At 38.9% G+C, this 25107-nt stretch overlaps 1 protein-coding gene across 1 annotated transcript in view; it reads right to left on the reverse strand.

Annotated features, from left to right (window-relative positions):
- Positions 1-4424: 4424 nt before the first annotated feature.
- The window catches only part of LOC108576626, an 89227-nt gene continuing 68544 nt past the window's right edge, over positions 4425-25107 (reverse strand). Inside the window, exons 3-9 of the mRNA XM_017939649.1 lie at positions 21927-24705; positions 15856-15976; positions 8542-10584; positions 7151-7337; positions 5480-5728; positions 4557-4983; positions 4425-4516 (exon numbers count right to left, since the gene is read on the reverse strand). Coding sequence (XP_017795138.1) covers positions 4488-4516; positions 4557-4983; positions 5480-5728; positions 7151-7337; positions 8542-10584; positions 15856-15976; positions 21927-24705 — 5835 coding nt within the window. The 3' untranslated portion in view covers positions 4425-4487. The remainder of the gene's footprint in view (positions 4517-4556; positions 4984-5479; positions 5729-7150; positions 7338-8541; positions 10585-15855; positions 15977-21926; positions 24706-25107) is intronic.

Here is a 25107-nt window from a genome sequence, read left to right on the forward strand (position 1 = left end):
AGCCTCATATACAAAAACTTTATTCTACATTTTCGACTTATTGTTTCACGATGAATTGCCCCTGTCCTGGTTGTGTCACGATTACAAAGCATGCTGCATAATGTAAAATAACGAAATAAATTGTACAATTGATAAATCAATTTTGATTGAAACATAAAGAAATAGGAGATTAAATAAACAAATTTTTATAAAACAAAAAATCTGTATTTTTTTAAAAATGAATAGAAAAATTATTATTAGTTGATAGTGTAATAGAATGTAAATAGTTTGTCGAATTAAAACATTTGCATATTTAATATTGTGGTTTTAATCAATTATCTACTGTTCTATTTCATTCCTTAGATTTTGTAGTAAATAACAGAAATGTTTACTTTTGAATTTTTAAAGTACTTAAAAAATAACGTTCATATAACCTAAAACAATTTTTTAAGAAATTTAAACGAATGTCCCGAATGAATACTACAATCAAAATTATGTTTCAAAGCTATTTCTTTTTTAAGTATATTGTACTATTTGGATTCACACTTTTAATTGTAATTACAACACGTAATGTATATGTTAATATGTAAATGTTCGAGGTAATGGTAATATCAAATGTATAAGTTTATTTTTCCAAAAATATGAGCAACAATAAAAAGACCGTTATCTTGAACATTATAACAATATAAACAATGCACACGAAGACGAGAAAGTCCGTTTTGCCAAGAATGTGTTAGAATATCCGCCTTACACTGTAATTGTATCTACACATGCATATGTACCAAAATTTTAGACCAGAACTTTAATGGTTTATCTATTGTTATTTTAAAAATTTCTTTACTGGATAATGGGATTGTATATTAATAAACTTAATATTTATAAAACTATTGGAAATTTTTAAATACTTCATAATATGTGTGCATTTATTTCAATACAATAAAATATATGTAAATTTATAAACTTATGTATTAACAAAGATATAATAGTCAGTTTTCTGATTTCAACTTAATAAAGGTATTATTTTTACTGAAAAATAAAATTTCTTTTACAATCCTTGATTATAAGTGTAATTTGATCCTTGAAATTGAAAAGATGTTGAATTAATGCAATGTTCCTTCTATTTTTAAGAATAACACATTGAAATAAACCATTAAGTTTTTGATACATTTTATGTGATATTTCTTGTTTATTAATCTGTACAATATATTTATTATTATGTACATATATAAGTATTTTAAATACTGATGAATTGGTTATATATGAACAGTTCAAAATTACAAATTTATAAAAGGTTGGAAGAAAATTCAAATTTCTGAATGTTACTTATGTAAAACTGATATCTTACATTTTAATTTTAATACAAAATTAAAGTTTCATCTCATCTTTATAGAAACCTACATAAAACTTCTATTGTCTATTGGCAAACCAAATAGTATCTATTTTATTCTTTCTGCTTATTTTCATCATCAAATAATACAAAATATAAATTCAAATGAACAAACTATTTAACAACCAATTAGTTACTGCAAAAATTTTCTTATTTAGGATTAAAAGTTGAAAAAATAGTTAAAAATGTTTCATAAAAAATAGCACTCTTTCTCTTTCTTTAAATTTAACTGTTTCGTTTCAGTAATAAACATTAATATTCAATTTTTGAAATACCAAGTACCACTCTTCTAATTATATCATTTAGAAAAGGAAATTTTGTTATTAGAATGTTAAAAGAAATAATTTTATGTCAAGTGTTATTCAGTGTTTTTGTTTTTAATGTGTAACTGATTTTCAATGTGGTGGGGAGTCAAAGTGAGCTGGTCACGGTACTGACAGAATGTTGGGGCGCCCGTACTTGCTTGACACGGGACTAGTCAGTAGCGTCCATGTTTGTTTACTTGTTCGCGACGCGTAGACAAAAGACCTCATATAGTGTAACATAAACCAACGCTGACCAAAATTGTCTCTCGGGAGACAAACGCCATTCGCACCATCGTCCACCGTTACCATGGTACTGGGACGCGGCTGAGACGATAATACGTCGTGCGTGGTGTCTGCCAAGTTTCCTTGACTACGGAAGCGCTAGTCTGTCATGGCCGCCTCCTTAGCGTCGCGCGGTTGCCTTGACAACGAAGGCACGTCGCGCGAAAGAATGGTTGGAAGGGGAAGCAGGCGCGTGAGGGGCCCTTATGTTTGACAGCACTGATATAAACGACGGGATATGTAATTCACGTATGCAGTAAAGAGTGTCGACTCTTTATGTATACGTTATGGGTCCAGAGAACGCGAATTTGGTGATATATTTTTATGATTGAAAATAGGGCCACGTGGCAGGTTGAGCATAGGTTTTGAGAACATTTGGGAAGACTGATGTATGTTGAATGAAAGTGAGTCTGAAAAGCTTGAAGTAGAAAATAGCTTCCACCCACGTATCAATGGAACCTCTGACAGGAGATAATTACGACACTTGGGTTATTCAAATGAAGGCTTTCATGTGTCGAGTCGATCTTTTGGATTATGTAAACGGAACAATCCTAAAGCCAGCCGTTATATCCGCATGGAAGAATGTTTTAACGGACGGGGGCAGAAAGGATAAGAAAGCAATGTCAGAAATCATCCTGAATATGCATCTATCGCAGCTGAAACACGTGAAAAGCGTAGATACATCTCATACTGACTGTAGCAGAAGTTGAAGACCGAGTTTCAATAAAAGGGACCTGCGACGCAGACAACACCGATGAGGAGACTAGTAAAAATGACTGATGGAGAGTGTGTGGGAGAACACGTTTCAAAGTTCTTCATAACTGTTGACAAGGTCTACTAGGGTAATTCGTCAATATATGAATTGTAGCAGAGTATTGATGTGGACAGGTTGGGACGACCTCTGGGCCGTACGATTGAAACTCCAACAAGTCGAGTTAGAGAGGTCCAAGACCTCCTGGAAGATGTGCAAAACAATGCCTTTGATCCAATAATATCCACATTCGTGGGGGTCCTTGGTATTGGCGCACTGCTGATGGGTGGGTCTTATGCCATTGAGAGGTTTAGCGACAGGCAATTTATACACTAGAGCATCTTGCCAGAGGATAGAATCGTGGAGTACTGAGGTGATTAGATCCTTCCTCAGCGGTAGATTGGCTCAAGGTAACTTCGTGAGGATCTTCGATAGAGGGCCTGTCGATGCGTGCTGCCATAATTCCTAGAGAAGTTAGTTTAATATGCTTTCCGAATATTGTGTCGTTTTGGTACCTGCGTTGGCTGGCTATTGGTTCGACAAATTCACAAAAATTTTTATAATGTTGTCGCCACGGCGTTTATGATGATTCTGAATAGTTGTGACACGTACCACGTGAGCACAATGTGGTTGGCATAGCATACAGACAAAATGGGAGAAATATTTTTGGGGTTACTGACAAGAATAATCGCAGATTACACACTAGTTTTGCCTTCGTCCTGACAGGAGCTAAGGGAGTCAAGAAAGCATTATCCAACACAAAGGCTGAGTATATGGCTTTGTTTGAGTCAGCTAGAGAAGCAGTGGTACCTCCAAGGGATACTGCAACAAATTGGTGCAATTGCTAAAAGCACTGTGATTTACAATGACAATCAAGATGTTCAGAAACTTATTCAAAGTCGTGCTTATCATTCCAGAACTAAGCACATTGATGTCAGGCATCATTTCGTTCGAGATGTCTATGAGCATGGAAAAATTATATCCAGGTATGTGTAAACCGACCTAATGCCAATAGATGTATCGATCAAAGATTTGTGCTTCATGCTGCAGACTAGTAGTCGTGCCAGATTACTTTGAGAAGAGGTGTTGGGGCGACAAAGTGAACTGGACGCGGCACTGAGATGATGTTGGGGCGCCCCTATCGTTTGACACAGGAACTAGTTAGCGGCGTCCATGTTTGTTTACTTGTCGCGACGCGTAGACCTCGTGTAGTGTAGTATAAACGACGGGATATGTAATTCACGTGTATAGTAAAGAGTGTCGACTACATATATGTATGTATATACCGTAAAAACCACCGTATTAATATTTGTCAATACAATTAACACAATGTTTATATGGCATTCGAAGAGTATGCATCTTTTATGTACTTTGGCTCGTAAAATAAATATTAAATAAAATGAAAATTCCATTAGAATATTAATAAGTTTTTCTCGATAATAATATTCACTGTACATTACCATATAACGTAGAACTTCTTTTAATGTAATTAAATCGCACCTTTTGGCATGTCGGAAGAAGTCTGTCGTAATTCTTAATCGCAATAACAAACAGTGTTAGTAGGTAATGATAATATCTCTTGAGAAATTTCCTTCGAAATGTGATGATACTTTGTTACTACAACTACTATTTTATCGGTTCGGCAATGAAAATCATTCAAACAACTTTACCGCTCGTTTTATTTATTTTTTTTTTTTTATTATTGTTCACTCTGCATTATTTTGGCACTATGTGTCTTCAATTTTCTGTCTACTGTGATCCTCCTTGACTACAGGTTCTTCCATTAGCTTTTTCTGAGTATTCTCTTCCTCTCTACACTTGTTCACGCTTCTATCCTCCTGGGTATTTGTACTAGAATCTGATTCGATATTATGTTCAACAAAACAATGTACTTGTAACTCGTTCATAGTACGCATAGACACCGTGCAAACTTGGCACTTGTACGACTGTGTTTCTTCGTTCGGCTTTGTATCGTCTACAGGGAACGTGGACTGGCTTAACCTCTCTTTTCCACCGTAGTCGCGCCTCTGTTGATTGAACTGAAGGTTCGCGAGGCGAATATCCGATTTCGGATCTTCGTTCATGATTGGCACGTGATATGATCGAGACATATCCGTGTCTGTTACTTTCACAGGGTATGGATGCATAGCGTGCTGTGGTATAGGCTCACCCTCGTCCGACGAAGTTTCGCCTCCGCTGATTATTTGACCAGGAATTGCCTCAGAATCCCACTGACCTATTTTACTAGGATCTTTTTCACAAAGTCTTTGAGCCAGCATCTGTTAAATAGAGGGATTCATTTGTTAGCAACACTTTTTAATCAGTTTTGCAAATCATTGCAATTTGTAAAAAAAATATTACAGTAATATGCATATATTAAATCATTACAATTTATAAGAAAATACTACAGTAATATGCATGTATTAAATCATTGCAATTTATAACAAAATACTACAATAATATGCATATATTAAATTTTCCAAGTATTTATATAAGTTTACTTTTGTCCATTAAGTAGTGAGGTTTAACAATTTCTTTTTTTTTTTTTTTATTATTTTTGTTACTTCACACATTTCTGTTTGTTGTGTACATAAGAACAGTTTCATTTATATTACAAGAATATAAATATTGAAAGTTTTTTCTAGTTGAAGACTTTTTCTAGACTTATTTGTACTTTTTACTAGAAACATTTTATTTCAGTTTCTAAAGATACTTTATTCAATTCGGTACATTTAAAATATGCAGCCTTTGAGAATGCTTGGACACGTTACGTACCTGAAGACTAGTAAGACTATTATCACAGTCGGTAGTATCAATATCATTTAAATTGACACCGGACCTTTCCATCTCAGCATACGTTCCGAACGGTAATTTACCTAAGCACTCTAATTTCATAATATGCATTTTGCTACGAAGATGCTTCGCCAAGTGGCCGTGTATTCTGAATGCTATTTTACAGTCAGTACATTTGAATGGTCTAGGATTGCTGGTGGTCGCAGCTCCGAACGTAGAAGTCATACTGACCTGTAATACACGTCATTCAATCGTGAAATTAAAAAGATTCTTCGAAAATTATTTTCGATCTAAACTTGCAACACTTGCAAAAACAAATTATCAATTGCTTTCGAAAATTTGCATGACTTTCTCGTACGATGATTGGATTTCATTGATTGCATCGATAGATCAAAGAATGATTTTTATAAATTCGAACTAACGCTGTTATTGGGCGTGTTTTCTTTTTATTAATGCAACCTTGAACACGTGGTACAGATATTCCAAAGAGTTTATGTAGGTTAGATGGATTATACAATAAAAATTTTATTAGGATAAATTAAATGATTTCAAGTGACACGTCACGTGTCAAAGATTTCAAGGTCACCGCTATTTTTTTAAATGGAACTGTATATTCTTTAAACTCCATTCGATACGTTTTTTAATTCTCTACGAAAAAGTGTTAAGGTACTTAGGTCGAAAAATGATACATATTGTATCATATTTGGAGAAGTGACAATATGGTACAATGTTGAGAAACTGAAGTTAAAATATTTTTTAAACTAATCATTTTTCGACCCAAGTACCTTAATACATTTTTGTAGAGAATTAAAAAACGTATCGAATGGTGAATAAAAAATGTATAATTCCATTTAAAAAAATAGAGGTGACCCTGAAATCTTTGAAACTCCTCCATTTTCGTTGAAGATTTAAACCATTTAATTTTTCCTAATGAAACTTTTTTGGCTCATTTGTGTGCAACACCCTGTATAGGCTGTGCAGAATAAAATGTTTATATAGAATAACATATTAAAATAACGTTTAAGAACAACAAAACTATTACTTTATATTTGAATCCTCTTCTAATATAATAATCAATCTTTCTCCAGTCATAGTCACAATAACACATGGGTTATGTGTACAGCATAATACTTATTGCAATATTTATTAATAAACAAAGAATAAGCGTTCAACTTTGAATATTTCTCAAGCACTGAACCAACAATAAATACTCAATGTAATTAAAAGTTTCCTTTATAATAGAAAATTTGACAAAAATTAGTGGCCCAGATTATTTAAACCTATATAATAAAATAGTTGTGAAGTAATTTTCAACCGTAATCAGAAACGTTGACATTTGGTGTTCTTTTACTATTTGTTCTGGTTATTGAGAAATCACTTATCAAGTAAAAAATTAAAAAGCGATAAATTATCACTCTAGAAATTTGTTGACATCAATGATAAACGTGCATTGAAATAAGATACTTTGAAATATCTTTGTCATATCTGTCTTTATCCTAGAAAAAGTGTGCAAATTGTCGAGAGCAATAATTAAATACGTGGAGCGTGTAAATTAATAGTCACAATTTAGAAATCAATAGATAATTCATGAAATTACTATCGAATGGTTTTTTCGTTATACATACAAGTAAAAAGCACTTAAAATTTGTTTACCTTGTTATGATGAGAAACAGATCTTTCGTGTTTTGTTAAATGACCCTTGGTTCGAAATGAAACCGCGCAACTTTCACATCTGAATGGTCTCTCGAAGTAATGAATGTTGATATGCAACCGTAACTGACTAGGTTTGCTGAACACTTTGTTACAAATTCCGCAGACACTTCTTCCGTCTTCACTCACACTGTAACTGCATTCAGTAGATTCAGTTCTTACAATGAAAATTCATCTGGCATTGAATGTTGTTGAAAATCGGACGGTGCATTAATTGGAACAATATTCGAAGAACTAATTTGTAACGATAATTTTCACAAATACACTTTTAAACGGATTGTATTTCTTTTTCTCAAAATTGCAACTAAATTTTCGACGTTTCTAAATATTTTTGCAGGAGGAATTTTTTCCTAGAAATTTAGACAATTTTACTCACTAAAATTTTGGGTACATTTAATGCAGAAATTTTCAAACTTACTCAGCCTACCGCCCCCTTTTTAATTGAAGAAAATTACTAAATTATTGAAATTAATTTTTTTCTGCTTCCATCGCACCCTTAGTTTTATTCATCTCGCCCCCCTCAAGTGCGCCCGATGCTACTACCGCCCCTGGACCGTTGCAGCGCCCTCTTTGGGAACAGCTGATTTAACGGAATGACAAAACTAGGTTAATATTTCGCTTTCATAAGGAACAAGAATCGATTCGCGATAATTCGAATATGTAACTGATTGGAAATGCTAGAATTAACGAATTAGGATGGTGATTCAATAAGTAAAGAGACAAAGAGCTGTAGTTCAAAAAATATCTAAATAAAAAGTAGGATACTTTGTAAATCATAAATTGACATTCTTGTCGTCAATTAAAAACAGCTGTTTGACAACAATTCCAGTGCACATAGAAAAAATTAGGAAAAATTAGGTTGATTGGTTATAGTCCAGATCTTGCCCCATCAGATTTCTTTTTGTTTAACTCCCCTTTTGTGTAACCAAGTTTGACAGCAACAAAAAAGTAAAAAGTCAACGTGCAAAACTAGCTCAAACAACAAGACAAAGAATGTTTTCTAGAAATTTAGACATCTTAAATAACACAACCTTGCTCGCTAAAATTTTGGCTACGATTAACGCAGGCTTCCCAAACTTACTTAGCCTACTGGCCCCTTTTGAGTAAAAGAAATTACTAAAATTAAAAATTAAAATCTTTTTATCTTCTCTTCTTTCTTTGTGTTTCCACTGCCCCCTTACTCGTATTCAACGAGTGATGGGACCAGAGTAACAAGGGACTACGTCGAAAGATAGGTAAATTGTGAAATTCATCGAATAAACCATGCTTGTCTCTTCACTCATCGAACGACCCTTACACTTAACTGACGCATCCAGCATGGATACCTGACTCACCTGACGTAATTAGGCGCAGGTCCATTCGAAGGCTGCAAGAACTCAGCCTGCGGTTTGGTGGTTCCTGCGTTTGGCGAGGGCGATCTGAATCCAGGTCCTCCAACGACCATTTTCCTCACAACCGTGTGCTTGATGCTCTCAGTTATACTCTGCTTCGTCATTTCCGTGTGTTTCACCTCGACGTTCTGCGGCCTCGATACCTCTTGCATTTTCGACGGCTCGTGTATCGTTAACGGCATCATGTCGTAATTAACTCTCGGTTCTTGCGGCTGCGCGTGCCTGTTGTACTCGGATAATAAAATCATATCTCTGCTGGGAGGTCTGTTGTCCACGTTCGCCGATCTCATCTCCGCGTTGTTCGAAGACGGTATCTCCTGACTGGAGCGTACGTCGTGATTCAGTGGCTTCAATTCTCGACTAGGAGGTCTCAACTCTTGCCTGCACAATTTGTAGTCTTGATTAGGAGGTCGCAAGTCCTGCATCTGACCCCTGTAGTCCTGACAGGGCCCTCGAATTTCTCTACTAGGCGGCCTTATTCCGTCCAAATTCCGCGGACTCTGAGCCTGCATTCTCAGATCAGCAGACACCGTTCTCAGTTCGTGATTCGCCGACCTGATCTCTTGGCTAACCGCGTGAGACTCTCGAACCCTCTCCAATTCGTTCATAGGCTTGATCGAGCTGTATATCGAATTCCTGTCGACGTCGTTGCCCGTGTGCGGTATCGGCAACAATCGATTGTTCGCGTCCACGTTGAAAGACTTCGGGGAATGACAATCCACGTTCTGCGGTGTACTCCTACTCGGAGACTCCACCAGATAATTCGATCTCTCCATGCAGTTGTTGTTCTTGGACAAATTATACTCTCCGGTGGTCTTCGAGCTGACAGGACAGCTCGAACTATGATCGAAATTATCCCTTTCGTTAGTTCGACTTCCCTGCTGCTCCTTGTCCCTGTGAATCGACTCGATGTCGAAGGATCGTCGCTCCGTCCCGACGTTATTCTGATAAATCTTCTCCCTGATCTCCATCTTGATATCCTCCGTGGTGTGCTTCGACGCGTGCTTGATCCTCGTGTCTATCGCGGTTATTTGAATTTTCCCAGGATCGGCGAACGTGGTTACAGGAACGTTCTCCGATTCGACGCTCCTCGACTTCGGCGAGTGCTGTTGCTGCGAGTAGATGTCCCTTTCCTTCAGCTGTTTCTCCGTCTTTGTGTTTCCTACCCGATACTGTTGCTTGATCTTGCTGTCCATGACGTGCCTCTCGGTAAGATACGCCTGCAGCATGCGCCCTTCCGTGTCCGGTTTCCATTCTCTTCCTTGGATCGGCAGTCTCTCCATTGTCTGAACGATCGTCTGCAAGAGCACCGGCTCCGAGACCGGAGTCAAAATGTCCGCCGGCCTGGCTCTTTGTAGCACAGGCGACGGTAATGGCTGCAAGGCTGGCTTTGTCGTTAAATCCATCGGCTGTGACAGCGTGCTCCGCGAGTCTGCGTCGATCTCGTTCGCCTCGAGGTCCGAGCTTTCTTTCTTCGACGACTGGATCACGCTCGTTCTCGACTCCTCCGGGCCGGTTCGGCTCGAGGGGAAGTAGTAACGGTGGGACAACTCGTTTCTCACGAGGGTTGTTTCTTGAGTGGTGACCGTCTGACTGTTCAACGGGCTGTTGCTGCTTATCGCGCTCGACACGCTCGTCGTGGTGGAGGTTGTTGGGAAAGTTAGGGTGTAAGGGTAAGTGGTTGGTCTTCCAGACGGCACCAGTCCTGGAAATCTGCTGTTTGTGTTACGCTGCGAGAGACTTAGCAAACTCTGCGCCGCCTCTTGTTCCTCGCTTCCAGACTCCTCGCTCTCCTCTCCCTCGCTCTCCTCCTCCTCCTCCGAGGACTCTTCCGTGTTACCACCTGCCGCCAGACGGGCGATCGCCTCTTTATCGATATTCTCGTCGCAGACCGTCGTTGGTACAGGAACGACGCCGAGTTCCACGCATTTCTTGTAATGAGCCTTCGATTTCATGTGCTTCGTCAGGTTGCCTTTCGTTTTGAAACTGCGTACAGAGGAGGAGGCAATATTGTTTGAACATGTTCTGATGAGGAGAATGTTGGGTTTTTATGAAATAGACAAGAAAATGATTATATGCGACGGTGAGTATTATTTATAATAGTTTATTCGAGCACAATTTCTTAAACAGAGTCGTATTTATGCTTTTGGAGGCGCTGAGCGTAGGACAGAGGCGTATCTAGGGTGGGGCAAGTAGGGCGCAAAAATAAGCCGAAAGGAATAGTGTTTGGCAAACACTGTTTGTTGAATAAATTTATTCGGGGGGCCAATGTTAGTGGAGAGAGAAGAAGTGGAAAGAGCCAACTTTGAGGACAAGAAAAATAATATTGTAATTTGTTTGTACAGTTATTTTTTGTTTTTCTTCAGAGTCAAAATCGTGTAATATTTAACTTAATGTTTAATTATTCAACAAAGAAGTAGAAAAGAAACGGTGGAATTAGTATGATATGCACGTGGGGGGAATTTCGCGCTTGCCCTAGGCGCCGTTTACGCTAGATACGTCTCTGGCGCAACATCATTACGAGGCCTCGAAGGAACAAATTTATTTCAGTTAATTAAATTCATACACGTTTCTTTTTAAATTTATTGAAAATAAAAGTCGACATTTCCGTGATAACTCATTTTAATAAATTATTGGTCTGCAGAAATGAATAGCGGACCCTCGTAAATTTGCGTTTCCGTTTTCAGCGGCCTCTTTTAGCGGCCATATTTTATTTTGTAATTATAACCAAGCTGTTTTTTATATTGCTGTTTGTGAGGGGTAAGGTTTAGCGCCTTATGGTAAATACGGCCCTGTTTTTAAGGATATAAGCTTTCAAACGAGTATTTTTGAATACTCAGTGAAAAAGAAAATTGAACCGATAGTTCTTTCGTAGAAAATGACGATTTCTTTGTGAATTTACGTGGCTGCTATTTATTACGTCAATATTTAAAAAAAATATTGAATTAGTATTTTAAATAAATGGTCAGTATTTAAACTTGTATAAAGCAGTATAAAACCTGTCAGTATTTTCATTAAAATATTGGTGAACATAATAATTTGTCAGTATTTTAAATAGATAGTGTGTATAATAAAATTTCCTAACCTATCCTAATCTAACGAAAAATTTAAATTTTATTCACCAAAAAACAAACTAATACCGACCGAGTAAACAAGATTGTACTAACAAAATGCGATTTAATACTGACCAAATTATTCAATTTTTACTGAATTTATTTATTTTAAAAGATACTTATCATTAACTAAAAAAAAATACCGACCAAATAAATAGAAATGTATTTATGTAAGATTTGTGGCGCCGTGTATTATTCTATACTAATTTTACCTTAATAATCGTGTAACAGTTTTAACTTGTCCTAATCAATTCGCCAATTGTAAGATTTCATTCGTGATTCAATTTTGCACCGTTGTAAAATGTAGCCGTAAATAATAATCTAAAATTTACTCTAAATTCTACATAAGTTTTTGACAACTATAGTTACGATTCGTTTTCATACAGTTTTAACAAAATTTTTATTAAGTGTACAAATTAATTCGGTGCCTTTTTCCAAAAAGTCTCGAAGACTTCGTCGACTCAAAATCGTCATACTTTTTCAGAGAGAGAATTCATCAGCTGTCCAATAAATAGAAAAAAATCATATAAAATAACGGAGATCATTTCGATCATTAAAATTGTGTTTAATTTTTTCTAGATCAACATTTAAGTTTGTGACAAAAGGGCACCCAATTAATTTCTACACCCAATAAATAATTTTTCCGAGATTAAATCTCGTTGCTCTTGGAATCGTTCCTGTAACTACTCGAACGTGTACACGGTGCAAGTTATATGTGTTTTGCAATTGTTTTTTCAGCAGCGCCTGTAGATATTTTATCGTGTTTAGCTCTGGACCTTCTGCCACGTGTTTTAGATCCCTGTTACGTTGGAAAATGATTCCAGCCTTCCTCCGTTATCTTCTCTACAGTTCTCCATAATTCATTGTTCAACCCTTTGCTTTGGCGTTCAACTAGAGATCATGCGCTATTTTTCTCGAGAGTTTTCAGACTTTCACGGTCCGGTATGTTACAGTTTATACCGTTTAAGGCTTTCTGGGTGTACAGAAGCCGCGTTCACTGGGAGTTTTAACGCTAGAACTACCGGCCGGGTCAAAAATGACCCATTCGCAACTTTTGAAAAAAAAAGCGATTGTTCTTGTTGGTGCAAAAATAACTGCGGTTTTCGCCACTAAAAGCTTGAGTTATCAGTCTGAGGTGAGTTGTTTTGTAGCTACGTTCATGTAGTGTACCATTTCGAAGCGTGAAGGGTTCTATCGATGTATGTCTGTGACTTGTTTCTGACTGTTTATTTGTAGCTGTATTTGGTCAGGAAAGTAAGGATGGAAAAAAAGCAAATTCGAGCGATATTATTGTACGGAGTATAAACTGGGACGTTATAATTTTCTCAGACCTGGCGAAGCTGTTACAGCAGTGAAATACTGTCACGAAATCGACAAAATGCATAAAAAGTTGAAAGATTTATGTCTGATACTGGTCAATCTAAAGGGGCCTATTCTACTGCATGACAACGCCCGACCACATGTCTCACAAATAACCGTTCAAAAACTCAATGAACTAGGATACGAAACCTTGCCTCATCCACCGTATTCGCCGGACATTTCTCCGACGGATTGTCATAGTTTTCAATCATCTGGAAAACATTCTGCGCGAGAAGAACTTGAAAACTCAAGCAGCAGCCGAAAACGCATTTGAAGAGTTCATCGACTCTAGAACACCAGAATTCTATAATACTGGAATAAAGAAACTTGTATTACGCTGGCAGAAATGTATAAAATCGAATGGTTCCTATTTTGATTCAATAACTTCATTCTAACCCAAGATATATTATTTTAAAGTTCACACTTCAAAACCGCAATTATTTTTGCACCAACCTAATATTATCGCTTGTAACTTTCCCAATTTATTTTCGAGATGTAAGTTTGTATTTGCACCGATATGAATTAAATTTTTTAATCACGTTTTACGGAAAGTCGCTGATGGGTCACTTTTGACCCGGCTGGCAGTTTTAGCGTTAATGAGAAACCATAATAATATCAATCCAGATACAGAGTACCACCTTAACCCTATCTGGAGCACCCTTCTTTCATTTTTTTAACCTGATTGACTGATCTATGATCCGGAATATGAACGCGGGTGCTTTAAAAAGAGCGAACATCTTGACGCGTACAATTATTAGCGCGTCCTCAGACCTCTGACGAAGCTAGCTGCAATGCTAGCGAAACTGTCAGTATTCGGCAAAATTTGTCTTATTTTTTCTACAACACTTTATGAATCTAAAATCTTTGATTTAACGAAGAAGTTATTCTCTTTCAAGCGCGATTTGCAAGAGGTTCAATAGTGACAAAGCTCATTTTCTTTCTAATTTCAATGCTTTCTTCTAGAAGGATATTATTCTAGAAGAATTTGTGGAAAACTGTTGGTACTACGCTTCTATGTGGTCTTCTTGCAACGAATATAAGCGATTTTGACATTGTAACAATGTCAGTGTCTAAATTGCAGCGCAAAATTGAATTGGAAGGAAAATATGACTAACAAAGGAAAGTCAACGTGTTACACGTTTATCGAGGTATAACAAGTGTAGGCTAATACACGTGACATGTGTTACTGTTCCATTTTTACGTCAGTATGTAAATGAACAGTTATTTTCTAGGAAAGTATATTTCTCGGTTCAGTTTCGTTCCTCGCTGCAGTCCTTCGCTCTTAATACCCTACACAGGGTGGGTCTATAAGAATTAACATGTAAAATAATTCGTTATCTCATACTTGTATCAGAAAACGCGTTTAAATGAATTCTGTAGCATTAGAATTTTTACAATTTGTACAAAATATTTTGTCTCAGTTTGAGGTTCAAGGTCAATTTATTATAGGTCGTTGAATTCGCTTTTTCATCTGCTACAACGCAGCATTAAAACAAAAATGTATCGAGCATGCAAAAAATTGAGGTCACTGAAATCTCGAAAAATATAAGATATAAGAAAATATAGTTGCGTTCATCTCATGCACTCCTTCTAATGCTACACAATTCATTTAAACCGTTTTTTGATACCAGCAACAGATAACGAGTTATTTTAGATCAAAGGCGCTTAACTTCTTGCTCACGAGCAAATTTCCCCTCCCGAGGTTCCCCCACTATGCGGTACGAACACGCAGAATGTGTAACATAAACCAACGGCAGTCGCTGGAGTTGTGGTGGGAGGGCTCCTCGCGTCCCCCTCCCGCCGCGCCACAACTCGAGCGAGACCATCTCAGTCGCATAGTGGGGGAACCTCGGGAGGGGAAATTTGCTCGTGAGCAAGAAGGTAAGCGCCTCTGCTGTATACTATCGCTTGCAAGTTTAGTCGCGCAATGCAAAAGTGCCGTGTAATTCAATTCATTTCAATTCATTTCATTCAAATCGATGAAATTTCAATTCGGTTTATCAAATTTAAACTTTCATACCGGACTCAACGCAGTGAAGTTTATCGTTCTCGCCTAATTAATTTTTTTTGTTCTACAGTTACTTACGGTTTTACAGCATTTTAACGGATGCGATTAAACTTTCGAGCAGTAGTGTATACATTTGAATGTTGAGTCTTGTAAGTGAGAACTGAGCGTCATTTTAATTTTCTTATGAACCTTAACCCTTCGTAGGCAAACTGGGTCGTTTGTGTCCAAGTCTAATTTTTTTGAAGTTTCAAGCTTTTAAAAAATCTGAAAAAATTCTGAGATACTTATTGAAGTCTTTACTACATTATGCAATTATTCGTTGAGTCAAATGTTTAAACGTTTTTCAATAATTGAAGAGATACAAGAGTGAAATTTTGCTTGGGTCATTAATGACCCAGAAAAGATTGTTTCCCACTGGAGCCTAATTTTTTTACTCTTTCAAGCTTTGAAAAAATCTGAAAAAATTCTGGAGTACTCATCAAAGTCTCTACTATACTATACAATTGTTCGTTAAGTCAAATGTCCAAAACTTTTTTCAATAAAAATAGAAATTCGTTTCGAAGAAATATGGAGTGAAATACTTGGGTCGTCGAAGACCCAGAATATCTACGGAGGGTTAAATTAAAATTTAAATCTAAAGGAAATTTCTTTACAAAATAAAGCATATAAATTGTAAATTTGCAATACTACAAGAAAGCCTGAATCTTACAGATTCTCTAACAAAGTTCGCAGTTCTTAAAAAGAAAACAAAAGGAAAATTTGTTAGAGGCGACTTACCTAAAAGCGCAATGCTTGCATGTGTACGGCCTTACATCCGTGTGCGTTCTGATATGTTTCTTTAACATGGATGGTTTTTTACAACGAATGCCGCACTCGACGCACACGTATCGTCCTCGACCTTACATAACAAAAGAAATCCGTTGAAATTCCTGACCATAAGAAACGATGCGTTATTTACGCAAAATACTATTTACCAAACGCACGTACACTGCCGGCCAAATGTTTGATATCACCTGTCAATTTACATCAATATTGAATCTGCTACTAATTCTTTATAAACCTGAAATTTATGTTGTGGAAACCAACAGCACTTGACCTCATTTCGATTGATTTGAATGACAAAAAGTTCCTTAAAAAATGCTTAAAATTGCTCACTTTTTTTTTTAGAAATTTTTGTGTAACTTACAATGAACAGTGATTCCAAACATTTGGCCGGTAGTGTATGTACATCGTGATAAACACATGTACACGTAAATGCAAATTTCAGTCGTTGATACTTTGAACGCGCGACAATAATTACGACATTAAAATTCTCATACGAAATGTTCCTTCTTGGAAAGCACTCAACAAAATGAAGTAACAATTTTTCTTACTCTACGTTAACCTTTTGTACTCGAAGATCTTTTCACTATAGCCAATTACCTTCAAAATTGAGATTTAGTATTTGCTAAAAAATGGATGAAATTTTTTGATACTAACGTAGAAATAAATCATACCATATGTATATTGACAAATATATTTCAATTATAATACATTCTTTTTTTATTTATTTTAATTATTTACCAAATAGTAAAACATAATGTCGCTTCTCAATCGCCACTCGAGTGCAAAGGGTTGAACGTAACTGTTTCAACTTAATTAAACAAATCTGAGACGATGCTTTACATGCTTATTATTTCCTGTATACAGGCTGTTTCACGCAACTGTCTTTAACACGTTCACTGCCACGCCAGATTTACATGTTATGCTCAGGGCGCCACAAGAAAATTTTCATTATTCTAAGCATAGTATATATATATTATGCTTTATTATTAATTTTTTTTTAAATTCAAGATAATGTCCAGTTAGCTACGATGTTCGAAATTTTTAGTCGACGATATTCATTTTCTTTTAATTACTCTAAACGTTTTAGGCCATCCGGTCACTGATGACCATTATGGCTCCATCGAGGAAGCAATCTCCGGTCACAGGTGACCAACGTGGCAGTGAACGTGTTAAGATAGAAAAAAATGTCAGAGGACAAAAGTATGTCCTACATTTCTGTACCACTTTTATACATTCTTCCAAGGTACGATCAACTCTTTGTTGACCGGCTATTTCCAGCCAAAAATATCTCGCGCAGTCGGCTATTTTTCCGCAATTGAATTATCCGTTACCCATTCTCTAGCTATTTCTAGTAAGAAATGTTTGTATTTTATTTTTTTTTTTATGAATTATAGTTGTAGTGAAGTTTGAATGCATTGAATAGGACACAATTGATGAAAAAGAAGGCTACTTTTTTGGGCAAGATAACTTGTAAACTGTTTAGTTTATGATTATGTCACTGTAACACTTTTATACGCAGAATGATCCAGAGGATCGATTTATGCAAGAAAAATTATGGGGGCAACTCTTGATCCTCGAGGCGAAGAGTCAAGAGATGTTTTCCAAAGCTCTCTGGGTTTTCTCCTCCTCGAGGGCAATTGTAATAGTGTTTTGGCAATATGGTCCCGTGCCCCCACTTTCTGGGACTTTTCCCAAGGCAAAGTGGCTATTTAATCCTTTGAGTGCTATGGATGCATACAGGGTGTCCCGTAATTCCTCGAACACCCGGAAATGGGGGGTTGCTGGGGTGACTCTGAACAACTTTTTCCTTTACCAAAATGTTGGTTGAAGCTTCGTTTTTGAATTATTAACGAAAAACACTGGCTAATCAGAGCGCGCGTAGAGCCCGCGCCCAGGCACGGGAGCGCAGGGCTCATCCGGTGAGGGATTTTTAAAAGTAAATTCCACAGATAACTTGTTAAAGAATGTTCTCAAGATGACTCCATTTATTCTAGAAAAAATTTTGTTCTGGAACAGAAGACAACGAGAGAAGAGAATGTTAAACTACAGGATGCTCCAGACCACCATTTCTTCAAACTTTGTCTGTCTATTATAACAGAAATTTTTCTTCTCTGTTCTTCGTCCCTGAGCGCGGGCTCTACGCACGCTGTGATTGGCCAGTGTTTTTCGTTAATAATTCAAAAATGAAGCTTCAAAGAACATTTTGGTAAAGGAAAAAGTTGTTCAGAGTCACCCCAGCAACCCCCCATTTCCGGGTGTTCGAGGAGTTACGGGACGGTGTGTACTATGGGTGCATATATGAGTTCGGTAAAAGTTACCAGCATATATGCCTTTGTCAATCTTTATATGAGATGAATTGTACACGTGTGTTCCTTAGCTGCCTATGAAGAATACATTTGCGTTGTTTAATTTGGTGGCAGAGAATTATAATAATAACTTGTTGTTAATTGCGCCTTGTATACTCAATCAGCAGAATTCACACTAGCAAAAAAGTATTCCGTCCATACGAAGAGCTTCGGCAGGGAGTATTCAGCACTCAAAGGGTTAAGTGAACCCCGAAAAAGGGACGAGAATTTTTTGTCGTAAACCTTCGAGTTACATAGTTCTCTTGCAATTCAGACGTGTCCTTGGCATACTTATAAAAATTAGTTTTTAAGTGTTGATTAAAGTACATAGATATATTTTTTGGGTACATAACACACGTTAAATTATCTCACCTCACGTCTATTCCAAAATTATGTAGTTCCAATTTTCAAAAAAAGTGCAATTGCACTTTGCAAGTGCATCGATACGCAAGAATGCATAAGATTGGTACAGAAATGTAGAACATACTTTTGTCCTCTGATATTTGTTTTGAGACACCCTGTATATTTTGGATCGTTTAACATTTCAAGCGTCTCTCTTTAACTCTTATCTCTATTTTTGTCACAGATACGTATTACTTATACTTGACTGATTTGTTACACCGGTAATCTAGATGCAAATACCTTTCTGGATACTTTATCATAACATCGGATAAGAAAAATTCACCTGTTCCCGGCAAAGTTTAATTCCGCTTAATCGACGAAAACGTTCGACCAGCAAAATTTCGACCCAATCCGATAATGAAGGATTTTCCAATAGAACTTTGAATTGCCACAGCCGCTATGTTTGTTACTGAATCGTCAGAGTCGCGTGACAATTGCCATCGTGACACAATTTGGCCGAAACTATCGCTTTGTCGAAGTTCAATGATAGGATTATTTGGAGAAATGCAGCTAACTGGCCATCGAGATCTCGCGACTCGACACGCCATCAGACTTTTTCTTGCGGGACCACGTTAAATCTCTCGTTTGTTTCAACGAATGTCACAAACTGTTGTCGATCCCGAAGCAAACATCATTCGTATTATTGATGAAGTGACCTGATTTATGTGCCAGAGTTTTCGATAATTGGGTCTGTCGTATTCACTTCACCAAACGCAATCGTGGTGGTCATTTAACTCTCAGATGACGGATACAGGGTCATTTTGACCCAACGGTACTCGTTGCTCTGCTTCTTGTTCGAAAGTGTTACAATTAAGCAAGAAGTTAAGAAGTCAGCTAAAATTATCGGCCGTCTGAAATTGCATTGTGAAGCAAAGCTAAAGCATCGAATTCGAATTTCATCACTAGACTGCGGATTTTCATGCATTTATGGAAATTTTTTTCTTTTCATTTTTACTAGCAATCAGAATACATTTCTGTCAGCTAATTTGCTGATTTGGGTACTGTTTTCAGCACCTCTTGCAGCGTGACGAGGACTCGGTTCACTGACAAGTCCTCCTTAATGGAAAATTTCAAGACAAAAATAGAGAGAATGCACAAAATATGCAAAAATATATAAATCAACGCAAAATCTAGTACTCGTTATAATATTTAGCGAATAAAACTACCTATTTTTTCAATTATATTCATGAAAATATGAATTTGCATAAAAATCTGCAGTCTACTTATCACTCTACCACAACAATTTTATGTACTAATTGTTATTCAATATATAATAAGCATTATTATACATATCCGTTTACGATTCTTCGATCCAGAATTCCCTGCTTAACACCGCGAGAAAACAATATTGTGGTAATTATGCAGAAAAGGGGACTCGCCGCAGATTTCAAGACCTTTAAATGTGTTGATGGTTGCATGATGAGAGAATATTAGCAAATAGGTAAACAGAAGCTACAGGTGGTTTGTTTACACGAAAAGAGTTATCATCGTGAGTAAGGTTTTTAAACCTCAGACCAAGCGGCAGTAACATGTATACCAAAAAGTTGTCCAAAATGACGACTTTGACAACATATTTCAAGGTGATTGAAATTGGCGAAAAGTCCCCTTTTCTGCATAATTATTAAAATTGTTTGCTACGAGTCCTACTGATCCTGCATCCGTTTGCTGTCGAATCATCCGCCGTCCAAGATACGAAAAGTTCGTAGCGAAATTTAAACCGTCTTATCTCTGCTTCTAATTGACATAGCGATAAAAGTTAAAGGGTATTTTCCTCGACAGTTGAAGACGAATCCAACGCACTACTCAAATAATTCGTAAGACGAACAGGGATGGGTATAAGTCGAACTATGTTTTCTGCAGTGAAGCGTGGACGTTGAATTTTTCGTGGCAACGCTCCTCCACCGCAGTAAATATAGTTCGCCTTGGGAGTAATTTCCGGGGTACATCGGGTTTGTCTTCAAATAACGAGTACAACATCTTTTGGTTATTGTCGCTATCTCGATTAGAAACAGAGATACGATGGTTTGAATTTTTCCTACATTTCGCTACGAACTTTCCGAACCACCCTATACAGTGAACCCTCCTATAACGCGATTAACCCCTTGACCTATGATTTTTTTTCTGACTATACATCTAAGCGTCAGCTATTTACTGTTTTAGTACTGTATCAGCTGATCTATCACAGGTTAATTGCATTTAGCAATCCTCAGTCTTACAAATTAAAACGAAAGTTAGGATTACATTTTATTTTTCTTACTAATATAACTATTTTTGTCACATCTTGACCAGAATCTCTGTCACGAGTCCGACTCGTTGTTATAAGTGAAGGGGTTAATTCGTACCGCGTTGTATGGAAACCGTGTTATGAGAGTACCGCGTTACAGGTTTACTGTAATAGAAAAATGCATGCTATAGGGAGACCGCTTAAGCTAACTGAGTTGTTATACAGGGTGTCCCGTAACTCCTCGAACACCCGGAAATGGGGGGTTGCTGGGGTGACTCTGAACAACTTTTTCCTTTACCAAAATGTTGTTTAAAGCATCGTTTTTGAATTATTAACGAAAAACACTGGCCAATCAGAGCGCGCGTAGAGCCCGCGCTCAGGGACGAAGAACAGGGACGAAGAACCCTCACCCGGGCGCGATCGAACAATGCGTACGCGTTAAAAACGACCTTCGCTATTTTCTTCACGATTCCGACTAATTGGAGTTTTTTCACAAATTTATACAAATGTCCGAATGACGGCAAAAACCCATTTCTCTGAGCCTTATAAAAATAGCGGTGCAAAGTGAAATTTTTTTGACAGCGATCGATAACCGAGAAGTCACGCGTACGCGTCTTTCATGATAGTGCGCGGGTGAATCTCTGTTCGCCCGTCCCTGAGCGCGGGCTCTACGCGCGCTCTGATTGGCCAGTGGTTTTCGTTAATAATTCAAAAATGAAGCTTCAAACAGCATTTTGGTAAAGGAAAAAGTTGTTCAGAGTCACCTCAGGAACCCCCTATTTCCAGGTGTTCGAGGAGTTACGGGACACCCTGTATAGAGAAATAACGTTACAAGCCTACCGCGTTTCAAAAGCAGCCCCTTATAGGAGGGCCGTCCCAATTGTTGCTCCGCGTTATAGAAGGATTTACCTACACAACGACCACCAGACTATCTTCCCTATTTTAATTTCAATTCAAAGTTCTATCACTCTCACCGGAAAACCCTTTACCTATTCGAGTAAAACGTGCGAACACAGAGAGAGCACGTAGAAAAATATTTGCTATTCTCTTACCTCTACCTCTAACGTACGTATAGTCCTCGTTGCTCTCGAACCCACCGTCGAATATCTTCACTCTCTTCGCCTTCTCCTGCATGTCACTGTCCAAACCACTGTCCGGACTAGTTGGCGTGGTGGGTCTCTGCGAGGAATGCGTCAAAATGTCCTCCTGCTTCTTCCAAGCTGTCGTATAATTGAACGGTCTGTGTCTCGAGTCGTAATGCACCATATCGACGTCGGGCGGTGCCTCTTTGCATATCTTCCAGTTCGAGTACATGGACAGACCGTGTTGTTGCGTTACGTACATCGGCTGCGGTCTGTTCAGAGTGCAATAAAACACTCTGGTTGAACATTTCAGGCCCAGATATGTATAAGCGTGACCGTTGAGGTAAAGTTGCCCGTACGATTTCTTCGGTCGCGGTGTCTCAGGGCTGATGAGCGGAAGCGTGTTCGCCGTTGGTGTGATACCGTGATGCTTCTTAGGCGTGAAAGTACCCGGCTTCAACGGCAACGAGGTCGGCCTTAAGAACTTATTCGAATTGGTCTCTTCTTTAGCAGCGTCGCCGTTTTTCGGCGATTTAGCCTCGGCTTTACTATCCGGCTTAACGACTAAATCTATGGAAGTTTTGCTTGGCACTTCTGTTTTATTAGAACTGTTCAGGTTGACGAGCAGCATCGAGGTCGCGCTGTCCTGTTTCGTTTTACCACCGTTGAACGTGTTCGAATACTCGGCGATCTTCCCTCTGCTCTCGCCGAGAGGACCTGTCGCCGATTTCAAACGTCCGTTCTCGAGAGGTGGCGGAGGTGAATCGTACTTAGGGGTAGCGCTGTGTCCCAGAGAAAAGACAGACGCTCTACCTGCTTCCAGTTCGCTCACGCTCCACGTAGACAGCCTCTTTCTGCTTTCGGAAGACTCTTTCGGCGAATATCGGAGTTTATTGTACGAATTGGAAGAAACGGCACCCGTGTCGATTCCGTTCGAGTAACTCAACACTTTCTCGAGCTTCGGGCTTCTGTCGTACGAGAACTCGCCCCATTTCTCCCTCGGGCTCTCCAACACTTTGTATTTGACAGCCACGCTGTTCTTGATATGACGATCGAACTCCGGTTTGCCGATCTCGCTCGAACACGGCACCCTTCGATACTTCTCCGACGAGCTCTCGATCTTGGCGTTAGGAACTTTCGGGCTGGTCAAACCGGCCTTCAAAACCTCGTTCACGGGTGTTTTGAAGCCGAGTTTGCCGTCCTTAGCCGGACTGGCGAGATCCAGAGGCTGGCCGATTATCGAGACGTGTCCGCTGGACATCGGGCCTGGAATTCCAGGAACGTTCGGCGTTTGGATTTTCACCGGACTGGCGAGATCCAAGGGCTGAGGGATCATGTGGAGGCCAGGCAGGCCTGGTATCACTTTGTACCCGGCCTCGCCGGTCGCCATACTCGGAGATATGTCTATGGCTGGCGTGAGAGTATGTGGTCCAGGCATGCCGGGGACATAAGGTATGACCTTGCCGCCGTGAAGAATATTCGTGATTCCTGGCTGGGGCAAAGTGAGAGGATTGTAGGCAGTGATACTGGTGAGAGGGTTCAAGTGTGGCTCGAGATAATTGTAGCACGACATGCTCGGCGCTATGTTCGGGGTTGATATGTTCGGTATGATTGGCGCCAACATTTTCGGCGTGTTCGACAAAGATATAGAGGAACTGGGTGTGCTGGTCGGCGTGCCAGGCGGTTTGTGAACCATCGTGCCGCCAGAGTGAAGGCCCGATCTCACCACGATCGAAGCTGTCTCCGAGGTCACGCACTTGCTGCTAACTATGTGCTCGTTCGTCGGAGAGTTCCTCTGTCGCGGCTCGATTCTCATCGTCTTCGTTTCGCCGGTGTCGTCCAGTATCCTGACCTCGCCGCCGAACATTTGCAGCGAGTTCGGCCGCGGATACTTGCTCAGCACCTCGAGAGATCGCAGCGAAGTAGGCACAGACTCAGATCTCTGTTTCTTTATCGGTGGCGCGTACGCGTCGACCAGCCTTGTGTTGCCCAAGAGCGGCCCGGGGGAAGGTAGGGGTTGCAACGTGTTGTAGTAATCGGAAGACTTCGAGTCGAAATCAGCTTCTCTCTTCTCCATCTCCAGCTGATACTCTCTGCGGGGACTCACGCTGCCTTTGCAGTAGTACCTGCGATGAGCGTCGAGGTTGTCGATGCTCGAGTAGGGGATGTTGCAGGAAGGACAGAGGTAATTTTCGTTCTCCGTCATGCCGTCCTGGCTGGAAGTTTGATTCTTCAGCAACAGGTCTTTGATGATCGAACCTTCCCGTCCGTTCGGACAGTCTTTGTCCTCCGGAACGAAGCTCTCGCTGTAACATCGTTTCCTCGACGAGGATTCCTCCGCGGAGGAGAGATTCAAAGGCTGATCGGACTGTTTCGTCTCGACGAGACTTTGCTGCTTTTGAATTAGCTTGTGTAGCCGAGGATCGACCGCGTCGACGATCGCTTGATTATCCGTGATAATTTTGTCGATGTGCTCTTGCACCTGTTCTGGATTAGGCTTTGGCGTGGTGCTCGAGGCTGTCGTCGAGGAGCAACTGTTTGTGGAAGATGTGGAGGATAGGGAAGACGTTTCGATGTCGTTGTTCACGCACTGGAGGGCCGTGTGAAATTTTGGTTTGTAGATTTTCCCGGTTTTGATCGTTTTCATGCTGGACACGGTGGTCGTGGGCGTGGATGATAGTAGAGGCGGTGGCGTCCCGGTACCGTTGCTAGCGCTGTCGGACAAGCTTACGTCCGAGTCCTCCGATATCTGTAAAAATTATCGTACATTTTCCATACAGACAAATATTTATTTTTTCGGATTTTATGTTTTTGCTTCTTTTTGTCGATTTTATTTCTGTATATTCTATGGCAGGGCCGGCGGAATGCGCTAATTGCAAGCAGTTTATGCAGGGTATAGTAGCGCTCGATGCCAAGAGCATCAATGAGTGGGACATTTTCTTTCATTTTAATTAAGTGGTTGTTTCGAGAAGTTGAGGTATATTGTTTATGCTTTTTTGTGGGAATCAAGTTGCAATACAGTTACAAATAACCAATTAACCCTTTGCGGAGGAGTTGTTGCTTTCAGATATCTTACAACGACGAATTATGAATTATAAACGATAATAAACTATTTTTGTATGCACCAATATTATACTGAAATTTAATATTA

This window comes from Habropoda laboriosa, unplaced genomic scaffold (genome assembly GCF_001263275.1).
Source record: "Habropoda laboriosa isolate 0110345459 unplaced genomic scaffold, ASM126327v1 scaffold430, whole genome shotgun sequence".
Classification (NCBI taxonomy): domain Eukaryota; kingdom Metazoa; phylum Arthropoda; class Insecta; order Hymenoptera; family Apidae; genus Habropoda; species Habropoda laboriosa.